This window comes from Electrona antarctica (assembly GCF_951216825.1).
Source record: "Electrona antarctica genome assembly, chromosome: 13".
NCBI lineage: Eukaryota > Metazoa > Chordata > Actinopteri > Myctophiformes > Myctophidae > Electrona > Electrona antarctica.
Genome location: NC_136794.1, coordinates 10,082,651 through 10,102,776, shown reverse-complemented (window position 1 = coordinate 10,102,776; position 20,126 = coordinate 10,082,651). Strand labels below are relative to the sequence as shown.

Below are 20,126 nucleotides of genomic sequence, written 5' to 3'. Positions count from 1 at the left end.
TAAAGACCTTTTAAGCGTCGTGTGAAGCCAACCCGAGTCGTGACAAATCATGACAACAAACACAATATTTTGGACCAAACAAGTAATTACAAAGAACTAAAAAAGCTTCCGTTTTTTTCTACTTTCTAATTCTTTGTTTGGCCCAAAACATTGTGTTTATTCTCATGATTTGTCACGACAAGAGTTGGCTTTGTCCGCGGCGTAAACATCTTTAAATAAATACTTGTTGAAAAGTCTATGAGGAAAATGAACGGGGATTTATTTTCCGGGTCTCTCGAGGGGGCGGGACTGCAACGCTCTATTGGGCGTTCAAATTCATGATCAGACTGTGTACCGATTTGCAGGATTTTCGGACAGAATCTAAAGGAGTAATATCAAAAATTGTGATTTACAAAAGTCGGCCTTCTGGTGGCGCTATAAAAGGCAGACGTGAAAATTGCAGGTCAAAGGTTTTGTGCATGCAATGTTTCATGCAGATGGGTGGAGTTAAAAGTACAAATGTGAACCAGCCTGTTATAGCGCCACCATGAGGCTGATTTGAACATTTTCAAGTGGCATTTCGTCCTCGGCTTAGTGGGAATGTACATGCAAAAAAAAAAATCACGTAAATTGCACGCTGCATTCATGATTTGAGGCATTTGTTCAAAACAAACCAATCCTGCAAACTTTTGAAGCAGATCAGGATGGAATATGAAAAATCGGACACATCCGTGTCGTGTTGATCACTATATCACATGAGTGAGATAGTGTGTACCGATTTGCATGTGTAATATAAAAAATCACACCCGTGTGAACTGAGTGGTGCAACTCCCCCCCCCCCCCCCCCCCCCTCTCTCTCTCTCTCTCTCTGTCTCTCATTAACAGGCAACAGTGCAGCACTATCTCTCTATCTCTGTTTCTGGCACAACAGCGCCACTTTTGCCCCTACTGCTACTCATAGTCACATAGTTAGGTGAACACAGTTAGGTTAACACGGACATTGCTGTTCCTTGGAGTGGTTGCACCACTCAAAAATGTTTTGCAAAGATCTGCCTCATAGTGGCGTTATCACCAGGGACTCCAGGAGTGTGTGTGTACAGTTTCGTAGTGACCGGGCCAGCGGTGACGGAGATTAGCTGGTAACAGACGGTATATACAGATGAATGATCGGACAGACGGACGGACAGGGGCGACAATATATTATCAACAAAGCGGAGTAGTCGGTGTCACATCAAACTGACATGTCAAAAGAAGCACAACCAACAATGTTGTTGTACAAAGTTCATGTGTTGTTTACAAAGATCAGGACAAATGGCAGCGAATTACGAGTGTCAAAAACCTTTTACTGCGCCAATATGCCAACATATGAGGCTGACAAAATGGTGAAATACACCCTAAAATACACCCTAAAAAATGATGAATGCATTTATAATTATTATGTCAAACTGTAGAAGAAAGGTGCAATCCCAAGTCGTCAGTCTGAAACGGACAATCAGACCAGTTTAAAATGTTTTCCACCGACAAAACTGTAAATAAGAGTGACATCGTTAGTACTGTAGATAAGATCCCATATGCCGGACGTACTGTACAACTTCCCCTGCAGGGGAAATAGTTCTCCAATGTACTTCCCATCTAAATTCAAAACAGACTGCTGTGAGTGAGACGTTTTACGTACATGGAAAGCCAGGACAAGTGCGATTTATGAAGTTATCCAAAAAGTAGAGCATATGATGCACATAAATAAAATGCACGTTGACAGTGTTGCACTTGTGCCCCCGACTGAACATGATTGCGTCTGTAACCTAAGTATTAACAGGAATCACTCGTGTGTGATAACAACCCCTTGGGTACCACCTCACTGACATGTAAGGTTGCTTTCTAGGCCATGCCTATCTTGACTGGATGTGTTTATGACCACGAACTGTTCTGTATACAAATTTTACTGGATAGTCTACGTTCTTTTTCTTCTTCTTAAAGGAGAATTCCATACTAAAAGGCTTTCTTACCTTTCTTTGTAGTTGTTACGTCACCACCAAAGAGGTCCAGGTGTTATTTTGTGCAAAAGCTCCTTATTGGCTATTTCCCCTACCATAAGCCCTAAATGAATTGCATTGAATGGGACTTGAATGTGGTAATTCGCTTATTTCCATCGCTCAAAATTATTATTTTTTTGTATATATCCTCTCTTCATAATGTACAGTAAATAATATCCCAAGCGGCACACTTTACTACTTATTTCGACACCCCATAGCCCCATTCAATTCCCATTCAACTCAATGCAATTCATTGAGGGCTTATGGTAGGGGAAATAGCCAATAAGGAGTTTTTATTATTGTTCTCATTTTATTATTGTTTGCTTTAGTTTAGTTTTTTTGTTTGTTTTTATCTCATTCAATTTATCCCTGACTAAAGAAAACAACTATACATTTGTTATAGAACACTGTATTGCTCTGTACTGTACTTTGATTCTTCGAAAATGAGTTACCGTGTGGGGGTCCCCGGAACATCCAGACCCCCAGGAACGCGCCCATGGGGCCGGCACGGTTCCGGCGAGCCTGCACACGTCCGAAACGGTTGAGAAATGACAGAGTTATCGCTTGGGGGTCCCCGGGGGGTCCGTGTGGGGGGGGGGGGGTCCCCGGAACATCCATACCACCAGGAACGTGCCCAGGGCTCGTACAGTAGTGTACTCTGTGCCACTTTACTCTGTGCTGTACTCTACTGGCCACTTAATAGGTGTTGCCGCTGTCCGTGCTCGGACACAGAGACACGTACAGTACATAATAGGAACACACGTTGCTGCGCGATGGAGGCAAGGCACGGCTCAAAATGGATGGCGGAGGAAACCATGTAAGGCACCAACCTGCACATCGGGGGCAATTAGGGGTTCAGCTGTCTTGCAGGACACTTCGACAATAACTGGGAGCCTGTGATCGAACTGGGAACCTCACGGTTTTCCCATCCGGCCGCTCTACCGGCCACTCTACCCCTGAGCCACTGCCGCCACATTTGATTTGGTAAAGAAACTAAAGACAAAAATGTAGATTCAGGAAATTATTCCCCTAATGTTGATAGGCTCCAACTGTGTGGTGGTTATTGCAACGATAAGGACTAGGAACTAGAATTGGACTAGGAACTACAAAAGACAACATAGTTTAAGTCTCCAATCTCCATACTTTTGGATTGAATCCCACAAATGACTGACACCAGTGTTGCCAGATTTTGCAAGAGAAAACAAGCGGTCAGGTCTATGAAAACAAGCCCAAAAGAAGTCACTATAGGCCACATGAGCAGTCAACTCAGCACACACAGCTATTTTGAAAATCGCAGATTTAAACACAAATCTTGAATCGGAGTCCCTGCCCCTGGCACAAAATGTGGAAGAAACTAAATAAGCTCAAGCAACTACACTTTAGAAACAAGCCGCAAAAGCAGCAACCTGCAACTTAGCTACAATATTACAAGAGCAACTTACTACAGAAAAACGAGTCCAAAATCTACACAGTACTGTACTCAGGCAAAAAAGGGGAGGGGGAGGGGAGATCACACTTGGGTGAAGTGAGGGGTGCCTGGTAATGTTAGTTTAAAGTACTCTAAACAAACATTAAAAGTCCATAGAATTGGCTGCCATATGATGTAATTTCTAGTGCTCCTCAAAAATCAAAACGTTGATGTTTCGGCCCTATTCAGCCTGCAACAGGGAGACAATTCTGGGACCAGTTGGAAAGCTCACCAGGGAATTAATCTATTACATTTGAAAATTCCACGCCCATAATTGTGTCTTCTGGAGCACACAATGTTGTCCGCCCTGGAGCACACGATTTTGTCCGCCAGTTCAGGTCGACAAGTCATAGACATAGACCAGAGTGACGTATGCAGAGTATGCGGAAGTGCCCGTCATGCCTGTGCTTTCTGGCCGTGATACGTCACTCATGTCACCTCTGCGTCTTCAACCCAGCTGGGTGGGGGGGTGCGACTACTGGCCAATCACAGCAGGGCTTTCCTACAAGCAACAGTATGTCGCCCCATAGCCTCGGAGACCACGTGCATTTTCCTTTCAAAACAAAAGGAAACGCCTGGGCGAGAACCCCTTCAATTGTGGTATACAGGAGCGCTAACGTGTATCTCTCCATCTGCTGATTACTGATGGTCTGCAGCTTTATTCAATTCACCTTTAGCCAAGCCTCGCCCTCTCCCACTTAAACTCCCACTTAGACACTTTCCAGCCGGGCTAATTCATTCCAATGTAAATATCGTGGATTTTACACATTAAATACTGGTTCATTTTTGGAACCAGACCTTCAAAATCTCTTCCAAATCCGTCAACAAGGACAGGTATCTTTCAAGCTAGTCGCTCCGTGTTGGAAGTTAAACTAAAAGTGCCCTTTTCTGTATCACATCGAACAAGGGAAAGCAACCACAGATGCACTTGGATTATCTCTGTCTCTCTCGCTTATACACAGAGAAAAAACAACAATACGGAAAAACAACACGGAAATAAACACGGTCAGTGGCCAAACACGCAACGCTGTCTGCCGACACACGAAATTGACGGAGAAAAAACAACACGACAACAACTTCACCCTCTGTGCGTTACAAACTGTTGGGGAACATATGTTTTCTTTAATAACACAAGATAGGAAGGTCGGACGGCGACAAACTAGATAACTGAGTAAAGTTCACTTTGAGCTGCAATAAACCCCCCCTCCCCCCGTTTAGAGCCCCCAGATGGACAGGGCCTGTCCTGTCCAACCATTATCCCCAATGGCAGTTGCAAGGAGTTGCATTGGTGTCCTTAAAACTGTTTTGTTGCAAGAACTTGTGACTAGTTGCATTGGTGCGGTTTGGGCCTTAAACGCGAGACCCGCAACAGACGGGTCGAACTTCTAGTATATTTGCAGGTACAGACTGTCTACAAGATAGGCCTAATTAGTACTTTACTCATACTGTACCTAGGACTAAATGTTGATTGCAATCCACTACCGGTGGTTTTACCTCCTCATTTATATATTTCTTTAGCAAAAGCAACACATTGGATATCCATGTCAATTATTGGCATGCTGATTGCGGTAGGCTTTTGTTTTGGCATGACTGTATAACCTGGCTTACCCCTGTCATTCTAACAGAACACAGTACAACAATCTTGCCTACGTGAAACTCTAATCTATAGAATGTATACAGCAGGATTGTAGCCTATACAATCTTTACCAAAAAGTGACAATGTATTCATCTCTTCAGTTTTAATTTATCAATTGCCTATGCGTCACTATTTTATTTGCATTAGCTTATGACAGACCTCAATTATAAGCAGTTATTACTACCATTACCATAATGGGGGTAGTGGCAGCTAAAAGCTAGAGGAATGGACTTGAAAAGTTGCCAGCTCCAATTCTCTGATGGCTTTCATGAATGGAATTGATATAGAGGTTCCAAATGGAGCTAGAATGGAATGAAAAAGTTGTCCCAGGAGCACACTAGTCGGAGAAGCATGGCTTGGCTTCAAAACCAAATTTACATCAGTACTAAACATGACTCCTTTGAGAACCATCAGGGTCAAAACCCGCTCGGCGCCATGGATGAAAAGAAAACATACTGACTGCAATGAAAGCCAGAGACAAAAGATGCTCTGAACTTCTTAAATGCAAGTCCAAGCTAGCCAAGCTCTTTGACAGTGATCTCCAAACCCAACTAGGCATCCTAAAAACCCAACGTCACAAGCTAAGAAACAGTGTAACTGCCATGACCAAATCAGCAAAAATAAACTTTATCAATGATAAAGCAGAGGAAAACAAAAACAATCATCGGGAACACTGGAAGCTACTAAACAACCAACTAGGCTGCGGTCAGAAACTAAAAACCAAGTTTACAAACATCAACATCAAATCAGATGACACCCTCATCACTGACAAGCTTGATGTAGCCAACTACTTAAACATCTTCATTACAGACATTGTTAACAAACTGCCCTCCCACTCTGCACGTTTTGGTGTAGAGCACATCAATGCCTTCTACAAAAACCTAGGTGTTTGTAAAGACTTTTAAAATGGCAATGGTAACAACTGAGGAGGTACTAACTTAAAAAACTGAGTGCCCTCCAACCCCACAAGGCCACTGGCTATGACAATATTCCGTCCAAATTTCTCAGAGGCACTGGGTCTCTAACCACAAGGCCACTGAGCTGGTGATACCCATGTACCTGTCCAAATACTTCCTTAATGTTAACGAAGTCCACACCCACAACACCAGAGGGAGTGCAACAAACCATGTGCAACCCAGATTCGGCACAAACAAGGGACAAAATTATTTTCGCTCCTATGCCACCAAAATGTGGAACGCCCTACCAACAGTCATTAAGACGTGCAAATCTTACTTGACTCCTTCAAATCCGCTCTCAAGGGGCACCTACGGACGGCTGCAATTCAAAACTGGCCCCCGTAAAGTCTGAATCCCCCCCCCACCCCTTTTTCCCCTCACTGTATACGTTTCTTTTCCCATTTTACCTCCTTTATGATGAATTCCCGTTCTGTTGTTTGGCTTTATAGAAGTGTATATTTGTATGTGGACCCTCTTGTAAACAAGTGTAATGCTTTATTGGGTCGTCCACTCACAGTTAACAGTCTTTGTATTGAGTTGTGCTTGAATTGTACTGTAATTCTGCAAACTGTTAATTCATATTTCAATCAATCAATCAATCCCACCTATGATTTACATAGGTGCAGCATATAATTTAGGGCACACCGGTCCCCACACTCTAGACATTAGTGAACATATAGCAAATGGACAGATGTGTGTGTGCATGCGAGACCAAAATGGGTGCACTCACACACCGGCTGCATCACCAACGATTATTGTTATAAATACATAGGCTATAGCGGTTAGGTAAATGTAGCTAGTGTTCACATAATAAATCTGTAGTCAGGCGCAACTAACAAATGTCACGCAGCTTCAAATACAATATTTTAAGAACACGACATTTTATTGGCTAAATAAAATGCTTATTATCTAGGTAACGGCTATGATGCAGCCAGGTGTCATAATACATTGCGATAATAAACCCTGAATGTACTTGTCACAATGTCACAGATCCCTTTATTGTCATATCTGAACGACCTGGGATTAGCAGCCAGCAATGCGCCCTGCTACAGTCATTTTGAGATGCTCCACGATGCATATACAATATGATGTCAAAGTGCAACTCCAGGACACTAAAAAAAAGACTACGTCAAGACCAAAATGTGTAAATAGAGCGTGACTTACTTCACTGCAAGTCGGTTGACAACTCGGCTGATGTGCTGCGCCATGTTTTTTTTCTGACGCTCACATGACGGAAGCCGCGATTGGCTGAAAATATGTTAGTGGAGTGCACTCCGAGCTCGGTGATAGGCTGCCAACATAGCGAGGGACGGACATACAAATGTCTAGCACATGGCATGGTAAATAGTAAATAGTGTTCTGTGCCTCTGTGGTGGACAAAATAGCCTGCTCAACTCAAGACAGTACTTCAGTCAAAGTATAGATAGATACTCCTAGTTAAATATTACTCAATTCCAAGTTGCTCTGTCACATTTTCAAATTTGTACTTGAGTTTAAGTACTGAATAGGCTATTCAAGTAAAAAAAAAAAAAAGGCTACTTGAGTATTCAAGTAGCCTACCGGTATATGCTTTAAAAAAAATATTCAAAAGTACAATTACAAATGGCAATATATTCAGTATTCACTTAATTTCACTATAATTGAAATTGGGTTTGTAAGTGGTTAATTCATAATGTAAGTACAGATCCAAAAATATAGACCAATTTAAGAACAGCATTCAAGTAGCCTAATTGTACTTCAATCATTAGCCTACTGTCCACCGCTGGTTCTACTTCTGTACCATGCAGCCACAAGACAACTGACACTATTGCGAAGTCGAATCTTAGCATAAGTTTAATTATTCAATTGTAGTGTCTTAAGTGTCTTTAATTGTGCCAGAACTAATGTTATATAAATATATTTTCATTATGAAATTATTCAAATTAGCCTATATTTTGAACCTAGGTCACTCTCACTCAGAGGTTTCTACTTGTTCTTTTTTCTACACCTTGCCATATAAACAGTATGTACAAATTTACAAACTTGTATATTCCATTGTATCTTCTATTTTTGCCAAATGTTCATCCCAGAATAAGGACACTATAGAGTTCAGTTCATATTGTGCCTAAAAAAATGTTTCCAAAGATATTAACTATTTTGAGCTGTTAAAATTGTTGTCTGTCTGCCTGGCTGCCTGTCTGCCTGTCTGCCTGCCTGCCTGCCTGCCTGCCTGCAAGATACAATAGGGCTGTGTTGTCCACTGAATGCTTATAATTCCCCTATGGAGGTAAATAAGCATTCAGTGGACAACAGTTTAATTGACAGCAGATCACTAATGACCATGGCATTAGTGATTATAAATGGGTTTTAAAATGTAAAACGTGGAATGGGTCCAGTTCTCCCCAAATCCAAAATCAAGGCCCCCCAGTTATCTCAAGTGCATTAAAGACCTGAAGGTGAATAAAATTCCTACAATAACCTTTCCTCATGAGCATTGTAGTGCCCTTCTGCTCATTATAGTAAAATAAAGACAGAAAGGAGAGAATGCAGGCAAGAAAAGGAGAGAGACAGCAAGACAGAGAGAGAGAGAGAGAGAGAGAGAGAGAGAGAGCGAGAGAGAGAGAGATTAGAGTACCAGCACGGCACAACGCCCCAGGTGTCCTATATCTCACAGCAGTGGTGAATTACTACCACTACCGTCCGCCAGGTCCAAGTGTGGTGCACAAATGACACGCAATATTTGCCATGATTAAGACAGCAGGGGATTCGCTCCAAATGTCAGCATTTCAGAGGCCATTGGACTACATGCGTGCGTGCTGCTCATCTTACTGTACTTTATCAAGGAGGTATATAGAGCTAAAACAAATGTGTTGGTCGTACTGTACTTCTGAGATTAAAATTGTGTAATCTGTTCTTTCTTTTCTTTATTTTGAATAAACATATTATGGAATAGTTTTTGACGTATACATAGTGCACATCACTGACTGTAAGTGCATGTCAAATAAATAATTAAATGAGGGGGAAAAAACGATCTTATACTACAGTGTATGACACCATTGTCAGAAATGTAAACTCAATCGATGACCTGCATTGAAAATGGCTTATCCAACTATCCTATTATATACAAAGAGCAGCATCAATTCTGGGCGTAAACAGCAGCTGTGTATTGATAGAAGTATTATCTGCTGGGAATTGAAATGACTATATAATAATAATAATAATGATGGATTCCTCATGAGTCGCTTTCTGGGGCATTTGTGTCAGATATAGGCCTATAGTGACTTTTCTTTTGCCCTTCCCCATGATATAGGTGAAACCACATGACAAGCTTACAAAAGCATGCTTCAATCAACACATGACTGAAACATAAGGGTTTCTCATGCTTACACCCTCTGAAATATATACTGTATACCAATACTTATATTACTGTAGAACATCCATCCATGACCTTGTAATGCATATAGGCTATAAACAGTTTCATATTGGTCATGTAATAAAGTTGGGCTATTTATATAACAGTGTCAAAGACAGTTGTATATTAATTGGTCAGAAAGAAATTAGACCTAAAAGATTGCTCTACTTTTACAGACAGTTTATTTGAAATTTGAATGATTATTTTCAATTATGTTTTCCAGATAAATAGGACTTTTGTACCTTGGTCCTATTATGTGGAAAGAAAATAAAGGCCATGCAGTTGGAAAATTCCATCCATGGGTTTCTTGGAAACTACCTCTTTCCCTCCCCCTTCTGTTCATCGAACACAATTGTCGTCTACTAATCCAGTTTTGATAGCATTTGGCACACTTTCTTTGCTGCACAGCAAGATGCTCAACTTCCATTCTGGTCTCCCCTAGGAACCTCTGAGCCCACGAAAGCAGCCGACACCAGGTCGCATCAGAGCAGGAGGGTTCTCTGTGGCCACATAAAGCACAGAAAATTATTTTTCGATTCCAGTCAGCCATGCCATGTGCACGACACACACACACACACACACACACACACACACACACACACACACACACACACACACACACACACACACACACACACACACACACACACACACACACACACACACACACACACACACACACACACACACACACACACACACACACACACACACACACACACACACACACACACAGAGTGTAGGTAGTTATTTCTAAATATTAGTATTTATTGAAGATGTGCTTTCATGTTGTAAAATGCTGCAATTTTCTAATGACCACCCTGTGAGGTGACAGAATATAAAAATATGATGTCAAAGGCAAACAGTGGTCGTCTTTGTCTCCCCCACGTTACTCTCCCTGATCCAAATGGACAATGCGTCGCTGGGGCTTGATGCCTCAGATGTGCGGGTTCATTAATCCATTCATCACGGGAACCCCTTTTGGTGTTTCAAGCATTACGTTATGCTTTAGCTGTTGAAAAACAGCAGATCTACAAGCTCATAGCGCGGCACCGAGTGCCGCGCTATGAACTTGTAGGTCTGCTATTTTTGAAAAATCGCAAAAATGTGGCGGAAATCATTGAATATATATTCTTTCAGAGAGAGTTATTAACTCAAATCTTTGCTACTGGGAGGGTCCCTGGAACAACATATTTTCAGATGGGGCTCGGCGGCCAATGTCATATATATTTGGGGTCCTTGACATGAATATGTTTGAGAAATTTCGACGTCAGGTCTAAATGGGTTAAAAATGTTGAACTAGTGCCAGAGCTGGAGTCAGAGATAAAACAGAATATGAAAAGAATAACACAATTTATGGATGGCAAGTCACCAACTCACCCTGGCATTTATAATAAACAAATGGGCTCTGTTTCCAATTTGAATTTCTCATTATACTGTGACTTTTGGAAAATGTGTTTTGATTTACCAATATTTTATCTGAAAAACTGTATAATTGATTTGATTTACATGGCTCTGATTGTAATGCTGATCGCCTGCCCACCACCCCCACCATGCGCACGCACGCGCGCACACGCATGCACGCACGCACACCTCTAACCCCCGATCCAAAAGAAGAAAAGGAGAAAAATAAACTAAAGGCAGAATGATCTAAAACAGCTCCTGAGGCACATTCACATTATTTAAAACAAACCTATATATCAAACAGTCTTTCCTGATAAATTAATTGCTTATGTACAGGCTGCTCAGGCATAATACAATCCAATTCATCCCTTTTGAAAGACAGTTCTATGGGTGGGGGTTGAGAGGGGGGTTGCCCAAAAAATGGCGAGATAGACTTCACAGCCCGGGTGAGATGGACATCAAGGCAGTGTGCCAGTGTTGGCCACGTTAACCCATGGCTAAATCCCATCACACAAATGTCAGTGGATCCGTTATGAAACCATGACATTTAGATCCAAGGTCTCCATTGTGGTTTTTTAGAGGGAGTTGATGTTTGTCCATTCTTTGCATCCATCTAACCTACACAGTTCACACAGGCCCTCACATCCAACTGCACTCTTAATATTGAAACATTAAAGATCAAAAGACTGAAGTAGTGTTAATCATTTTCTAGTTTATATGTTTTATACCACAGCTCTTCTTTTCTTTTCTTTTCTGAATGTGATGAATGTATGCAAAGAAGTGATATGCAATGTGGTGCCCTGTAGTTTCCAAATACACTATATACTTAGTTTCATTAGACTTTATAGAAAGAATGGTCAAAGCCATATACTGTACGTAGCCTACTTTTCAAATTGACGTAGATAGATGTGCAACAAAATGTGAAAGAAAGAAAGAGTGAAAGAAAGAGTGAAAGAAAGAGAGTGAAAGAAAGAAAGACAAAAAAGAAAAAAAAACCCTATTGACTTGCTCAATCTGACGTGGGGCCTAAATCGGCTGCTGGGACAACCCCGCCCAGTGACTAACCTAATCTTCGACATCACCTCCATTACTGTGGTTCAACAGGACAGGCACGTCATGACTGCCCGCGAGTCGTATTTAGCAAAGACCAAAGGCCACATTCAGAAACAGGACAGCACGTCACAAATATATTATGTTAAGGCTGCAACACGTACAGTATAAGCCCCATGGCCGAGAAGCATGAGATGTTTAATTATTTGCCTCCTTAGATTAATTCGGATCTCCGCCTTCAGGGGTCAGTTATGGGGTTGGGGTGTTAGGGTGGGGGTGGCTGCATGAGACAGGTGGCGATGCATGGTGAAGAGGAACTCCTCATAACCAGCCCTATATTTATCTTTTGCGCCCTCCTTTTTTTTCCCTTCCCGTACCACCGGCAGTCCAGATCAGGATTTACAAATGATATCATGACAATTTTTCACGCTCTTCAAACCACTGATGTTTTACCGACTCATTTACTATGATACCTTGTTACGGATCCAGCTGTGAATCAGGGACGTGTCATGGGGCTAGAAGCCCGCCTCCCGCTGAGGCTGGCCAATGACCCGGAAGGCAATAGGGGATGCCAGTGCCTGCAGCATGTGCTGCACTGACGGAGCAGCAGGGCACCGTCAAAAACCCTCCCATACAAACTTTCCAGATCAGTCCGCTTTTAACAGATGAGTAAGCACTGGTGCTGGCTTTTTTTGTTAACCCCTTTCATTTAAACACTTCCAACGTGGTGTCCCTATTTGTGCATGTCATTATAGGTGACTCAATTTGACTGAGGGACTGCCATTGGATTTTTTTGAATTTTCGTTTTTTTCCAAGTCATATGAAAGCAGTATATGAAAGCAGAATGAAAGCAGAATCATAGCTTCAAATTGACATATTGGTTGTTCAGTTTGACCCACCAGTTTTGGAGATATGGCTTATAGAATAATGTCTTGCAGAAAACAACGAGTTGGGAAAACAGGCTTGAAAGGTTCACTTCTGTGGTCTCTAACATTGCACCTAGCTACATGTTTAAGCATTTATTTCATGAATATTTACATTTCAGCTCTGACACTTATTTCAGACATGCTCTAGTATGTGAAGAGTCTGCCTGTGTTATTAACTCATTAAAAAAAAAGGTTTTTCTCCTCTGGTGAAAAGCTGTAATTTGCGCGATGGCAGGCTCTCAGTCAAATCTGGTCACATAGGTTAAGATCTTCAAGATTTCAGACATTAAAAAAAAAAACCTTGCGTTATTTGTGGCGCGTTGTGAGCTTGCAGATCGGCTTTTTCCCCTATTCGCCATATATAGAAGGGCTTAATTGATTAACAGCATTTGTGGGATTCCCTTCTCGATTCTGCAGGCCGGGTTGATGCCCGGAGAATCATTTGCCCCAAAGGGGAACAGTGCTTTGGTGGACATGGGTAGAGGATGATAGTGTGTGGCAGGGTCACTGCGCAGGTTAAGCAACAATTCGGACGGGTGCTCATAATGGAAGAGTAGCTTAGTTCAGATGGCCAGCGCACCAGTTAGAGAGGCCAAAGAATATAACTTAACCACATGGAACTCTAGCGTCCCCCTCCCTGTAGGCATGTCATAATAGGTGAACATTCAGTGGAAACGGGTGAGTATTCTGCAACAAAATTGCAGATTTATACAAGCTCTTATAACGCAACACAGTTTTTGTCGGAGAGATTCTAAAAATGTCTTCTACATCCTGACAGTTTTCTGAAAAAGCTATGTTTCTATGTCAGTCGTTCTTTGATTTTTCAAAAATAGCAGACCTACAAGCTCATAGCGCGCCACTCGGTGGCGCGCTATGAGCTTGTAGATCTGCTATTTTTCAATAGCTAAAGCATAACATAATGCTAACACCAAAAGGGGTTCCCGCCCAAAATGGGTTAAAGGGAAAATAGGGGCCAAGTTCAGACCCCTGGGGACTCTGGTCATCAAAGTATATGGATAAATGCAGTACTTTTTATTAATGTGTTCTTAATCTTAACGGATCCACAGTATTGATGACGTTGACTGACTCCCTATACCAATATCGCCTAAAATGCATAATGCGCCACATACAAAAGAATAACAGAGCAACACCAGTAATTAGTTTTTCTTCTGTTTTCCAGATGAAAACCCTCACACGATCCATGGGCCTGATGGCTCCTGCATTACTGAAATGATGCAGCCAGGACTGATGAAGCCGAGGGTGTCAGGAGGCATTAAGCCCTCACAGCCCGAAGAAACCAGACTGACACCAGCTCACTGACCCAGCAATGGATAGAGCAAAAGAATAAGGGAGAGAAAGAAAGAGAGAGATGCCAAATTGAGAGACAGAGAGAGAGAGTTTTTTAAACCATGCACCTTATGTACATTATGTTATTAACTGCTCATTCCATAGCTATTCTTCAATCATGTTGATATCTGACCTGTTGTTTTATTATTTTTCTTCTTTCTTGAAACTGCAGTGATGGAGTTTGTACGACAAAGGAATTTACTCAAAGTTTTTAAAAACGGTAAACCTGTGATGTAAAAAATAAGTAGATTTGAGTTGAGAGAGCAAGAGAAAATAAAAGCCTGGGTGCCGAGGCTAGCAAGAGAGACACAGGGAGAGAAAGAGAGACAGAAGCTAAAGGAGATGCACTGACAGAACTGACGTGAAAGTGTAGGATCGAAAGATACTGTATGCATAAAGGATGCAAGAACGGACAGAAAAAGACATAAGGAGAGAGTGAGAAACTCAATTCACAATTTGTCACACTTCTGACTAAACAGCAGGCTCTTTCTGCCTTGTTCCGCCCTGGTTCAGCCTTGTTTATGTTGAATTTGCATAAACATCATTTTTGGAAAAGAAACTAAAAACAAACATGATATGCCCAGTCACCATGCTGCACCTGTGATGTTCCTTTTTACTGACACCAAGTTTAAAATAAGAATTGAACGCACATAATATCAATACAAAGCAACTGAAAAACACGTTATTTCAATGGATGGAGAGAAAGGATTTTTGTCCAACCACGAAACGGCAACCAATGGGTGCGAAGAGGGGCACAACCACTTGGCTGCTGGCTTCTCTGTGCATTAGTCAAATCACAGGAAATGGTTCTAAGGGTTTTTTTTTCCTGTTAGGTTCACTCAGATTCCCCCCTTCTCACTTCATTTAACTGAATTAATGAGCAGGTCCAGCCAGACCTAAAAGACAAGAATCACCATCTTGGGCACCAGTCATTTGCTGGCGGTTGGGGTCTGTGTTGCGTGAAGGGTTATGGGCATAATTAGATTTTTAATAAATACACTCAGTTCAGTTTACCTTTCAAAGCAAATTTAATCAACACGGATTTCAAAGACCTCGTTGGACACAAAATCTAGATCTGTGAAAACATTCGACAATCAAAATGCTTTCAAAATCATAGAGCAGATGTCAGTATATATTCAAGATTCAGTTTCACTCTATTCTAGTCTGAGCAGTGATTGCGCACTGCATGTATGTGATGTGGGTTTTTGGGAAATGAAGACAAGAGTGTTGTTGGTCATCTTTCGTTTATTCAGTGACCGCCATAGATTCCAAGACCCCGGAAAGGTGTCCCAGACCACCAGCTTTATCTATCTCTCTGTGATGTTCATTCACTCCGCTCTCCCACCAGTCCTTTTCATTTCGAGAGCTAAAGTCTTTATATACAGTTTGTTTACAGAAATATTCATGTCCTTACTAATACATCATGTAGTTCTCTCTATCCCTTTGGCCTTTAAGCTGATTGGCTAATACACATCTCAAATGTGTGTAATCATCATAACAGATGAGACTTGAGACAACATGCATGGTCATTGGATCAAATGGTCAGTGGATGCTAGGCATTCTTGTTCTTAATATAGTTCACAGCATGGACATGACACAGCCTCTCTCTCACAGCTAGATGTATTGAACACAGCTTGCATATGTACCTAATATGAAATATTTGATGACATCACATGTGAGTTTATGAATGACTACGCGTTGCTCCTCAATAGTACCGACTCCAGGGGCATGATGCATGTGGGCCTGCGCCGGTACTCCATACAGTCACTGTGACGTCGTGGAACAAACGCAGTGGGTCGGGTATAGCTTCGCAACATGACACATGGCGGACTGACAGGAACCTGCAACATCACAGAGGACCTAAAGCTGTGTACAACATGGTTCACTTCAGGATAGACCCGCACGCAGCACAATGTCAGTGTGGGACGTCCCCCTGTGTGCACTGTAGAATACACCTCTGTGATGGTACAGTACACAGTGCTCAGTGTTCCCGTAGCATGCTGCAGGCTAGCACACATACAACCAAAAGCAGCAACCGTATAAAAAAATGCTCCTTTTATTTGATGGGCAAGTCTAGAGGCAAGAATATGCTTTATTGTTGCCATATGTTGTACATCCCTTCCGATTTATGAAATGATATGAGTTCATTCATTATTCATATTGCATGGGGATGTTATTACCATTTTTCCTGTCAAGGCATGCCACTGACACCGTAAACATTATGAAATCACACTTCGCCCAAGGCATTGCTATGCTGCTGTGCAAAGTGGTCACAATTGACTAGTTAGCAAGGGCAGGCAGCACACTGGAGACAAGAACTAAATGCCATACAATTGACCCGTGAATTTTTAATACAAGCAAAAAAACGGTGGCAATAAGACAAGTGACAAGGAAGAAAAATGACTGGGGAACTGGATATTACTAAAGGCATAATCTGCTTCTAGCTCAAGTCATCTAGTCATGCACCTCCTACTGTACGTTTCATAATCCCGAAACAAGTATATCATCCAGAATGAAGCCTCAGCCCTCAGCCCTATAAACTCTAACAGTATGACACAGGCATTCCAGGCCCAGAGAGCCCCGTAGTCTCACCATGCGCTAATGTGAACGAAGCAGCTGTAATGATTAGGCTTTGTGTGCGAACATTTGTACGGTAAGCTATTTGGACCCAGAAGTCTTGTTAGTTCACAGCAAATAATTACCCCCACAACGCAGCTGAATGAGTTGTAAGCTAATTTGTCCCTGGCTTATCAAGGCCTATTCATCACATTCATATACTGTAGTAATTACCAGAAAGAGCCAAAGGATACCCCCCCCAACCCCCATCAAAACCCATCCTGCCCCCACGTCCCCTCCTCCTCCTCTCTACCCAAGCAATGGTGTTGGCACCTTTATGATATAAATACTCACACACCCTGGGCATAAGAAAGCTGTCAGCAGAACATTTGTTTTCCATTTTTCACCACCCAGAGCAGTTCAGACTGGAGGAAGGAGGGACAAGGCGCTAGAAAATCTCTCCAACACTTACTATTTTGCCCTTTGGTGAATTTTGTCAGCTTAACAGATGGGGTTTGAATTGGTTCTCTTTTATTTAGTGTAAGTCGAGTGGTCCAGCATTCCATTCAACAGGCTCTCACCTGCACACATGCTTGGTTTGCGGTTGGGTACATGCATCTTTAAAACGTAAACACATGGGCAAACAGAACAGAACATTGATTCACATGTGCCTATACTCATAGGAATTCATTCATTACAACTGCTTTTGCTTGTTCATGGAGCGCTAGAGTAGTATGGGTTCCAGCCTGAATCGCTGCGTTCCGTGAATCTGTTTTGTCACGCGGAACTCATGGAATGCAGTGATTCAGCCTGGAACCGAGATGCACACTTGCACACATGACCAAACTAACATGTAGGCCAGGCTTATTCTTGATTGTTGATTTGTGTGTGTGTGATCTCTCGACAGCATTGGAAATTCTTTTTGAGAATAAATAAAGGTTTCAATCAATTCGTCACACGGTGGTGAACCTTTCTCAGACTCAACTGGAAAGGTGGCATTGCGGTTGAATGCCTCCACCAACCAGTTGCAGTCTGTCCGAGGCGTGCAAATTATGCCAAAATATGGACATGCACAATCACATATCAGCATATATTCTTCCTTTATTCAGTACAGTAAGAGTGTGAAAGGAAACAAGGAGAGCGAGCCAGGGACTTTACATGCAGCAAGGGCCGCCGGGGTCACTCGGGAATCTTACCCACGACTCACCGCCAGGCTGCATTATTGTATTAGAGAGTCTGTATGCGCCTCAACCACGAGGCCATCGGTGCCCCCATATTGGCATGATTAGGCAACGGCCTCTGTTCTGCGGACATGCCAATATATGGAGATCCATGGCGAGGGGAAGGGAGGTAGTCCGGGAGAAGGAGAAAGGGAGAGAGGTTGTGTGTGACCATGAGCTCGCTCAGCGGAAGAGTCAGAACCCCGGGAAGCTTATATAGACAGCGCTCTATATCATTATATCTTTAGATTCCACAAATCTTCACGTGTATTTTTGCACCAAATATGTACAGTAGATGACTTGCCATCATATTGTTGATGTCATCAGTACTGCAGGAAATCCTGCTGCTGTTGCAGCATCAAATAATAATATGATATCAGACTCTTAATACCGAATACTGTATGGAGTTCCACACGGCTCTAGACTGACTTCCAAGTACTCTGATATAGCAGGTACTGCACTAGTATAATACTGTATACTGCATATATATATAGAATGTAGTGACTGACGATCACAGTGACCTTGACCTTTGACCTTGAGTCTACATGGATGTTAATGTCAAATTTGAAAAAGAAAATCACTTCAGGCGTTCCTGAGATATCACGTCCATGAGGTTGGGATGGATGGACGACGCATACATGTACCTTATAGAATATAGAAGGACAACCCAAAAACATAATGCCCCCGGCCGCAGCCTTCGCCGGCAGAGGCACATAAAAAAAAAAAACACTCACAAGTGCATGTCAAGTGAAGTGAATGACAAGGGATGTCAGAGGTGCGTGCTCTGACCCACTCATGGCAGTAAGCTGTTACGACCCCCTTGTCCATCCTACCGTAAATAGATCAAAGCACATCTGTTTCTGCGACTGGCAGCCACACATCTATAATTGCGAGCTGGTCCTAATGGCTCGGAGCGACCTATTCGGACACTAAGCAGTTTGGACGTGGGAGATGCTAAAGCATATGAGCGGAGCACTTCCATTAGTAATCACCGGACAGGGAATTCTCTGGAGCCACAGTGGCGGCTGTCTAGTCTGCAGGCCGACTGAAATAGATATCACAACTCAAGCCCAGGGTCTTAGTACCCGAGGGGTCAGAGCTGACCACACAGCTGGGGTTGAGGAGCAGGGATAGACCCAGGAGCGGTGGACATGGGGATAGCGTTATAGGTCTAGGGGAGAAGAGTGGGAATCAGAGTGTGGTCTATGAGAGATTTGGGGGATGCCGGGGGATTTGTTAGGATTTGCCGTCGATGTTATGGCTGGAGAAAATAATGGGAGGATTTAAGAAATAGGTTTAGGAGAGTCGTAGGTTTAGGCTAACCACTCTACAACATAGGTCCACAATATTGTGAATGAGAAACAGAGGCGAACGAGAATAATATTGCGCCAGAGTTGCGGCGCTGGTTAGACCCGCTTGTGTTTCCATCCTTGTCGGGGAGGGCTGGCCAGTCTTGGCTGATTGGAGCTACTGGACGGACCAGAGAAGCCTTAAAGTTGGCCAGTTGTCACAGCATGATGCTGATTCGGCCTAATGAGCGTAGCGCTGTCACCGCACATCTGTACCACGTACACTTGTAGAATCTGGCAGCCTCATAACCTGCTGGAGTCACTGCCAGACACTGAAACTTAATACACAGCCACCTCCCTGCAGAAACGCTGCTTACTTACCAGTCAACGAACGGAGGAACCCCACAAATAAACTTTAACTGTGGACACGGCCAAATCAGTGTGAAGTCAACTCAAATGGAATAACCTCCGTGGTCACGTTTCCTCGTCCCATCTGGAACTGCCATATATTAACCCATTTTGACCTGAGATCAGATTCTAAAAATGTCTTCTACATCCTGACAGTTTTGTCGTTCTTCTATTTTTCAAAAATAGCAGACCTACAAGCTCGTAGCGCGCCACTCGGTGGCGCGCTATGAGCTTGTAGATCTGCTATTTTTCAATGGCTAAAGCATAACATAATGCTGACACCAAAAGGGGTTCCCGCCCCAAAATGGGTTAAAAAGCATCTTGACTAGGTTACATACAAATGACGTGCTTTTCCGAATTTATTATGACTTTCAACGGAACCACAAAATCACCACCAATATCAAACTCATTCATGTCGGTTGAGTTATACACAACATGTGATACATAACATGTATCACAAACA

General features: G+C 42.6%; 1 protein-coding gene across 3 annotated transcripts in view; it reads right to left on the bottom strand.

Moving 5' to 3' along the window:
- Positions 1–20,126, bottom strand: part of clybl (citrate lyase beta like) — a 139,358-nt gene that overhangs the window by 95,559 nt on the left and 23,673 nt on the right. Inside the window, exon 1 of one of the 3 annotated variants that reach the window (XM_079519057.1) lies at positions 7,237–7,308. The exons of the other annotated variants lie outside the window; for them this stretch is intronic. Coding sequence (XP_079375183.1) covers positions 7,237–7,280 — 44 coding nt within the window. The 5' untranslated portion in view covers positions 7,281–7,308. Of the gene's footprint in view, positions 1–7,236; positions 7,309–20,126 lie in introns of those variants that run through there. 3 annotated transcript variants of the gene reach the window in all.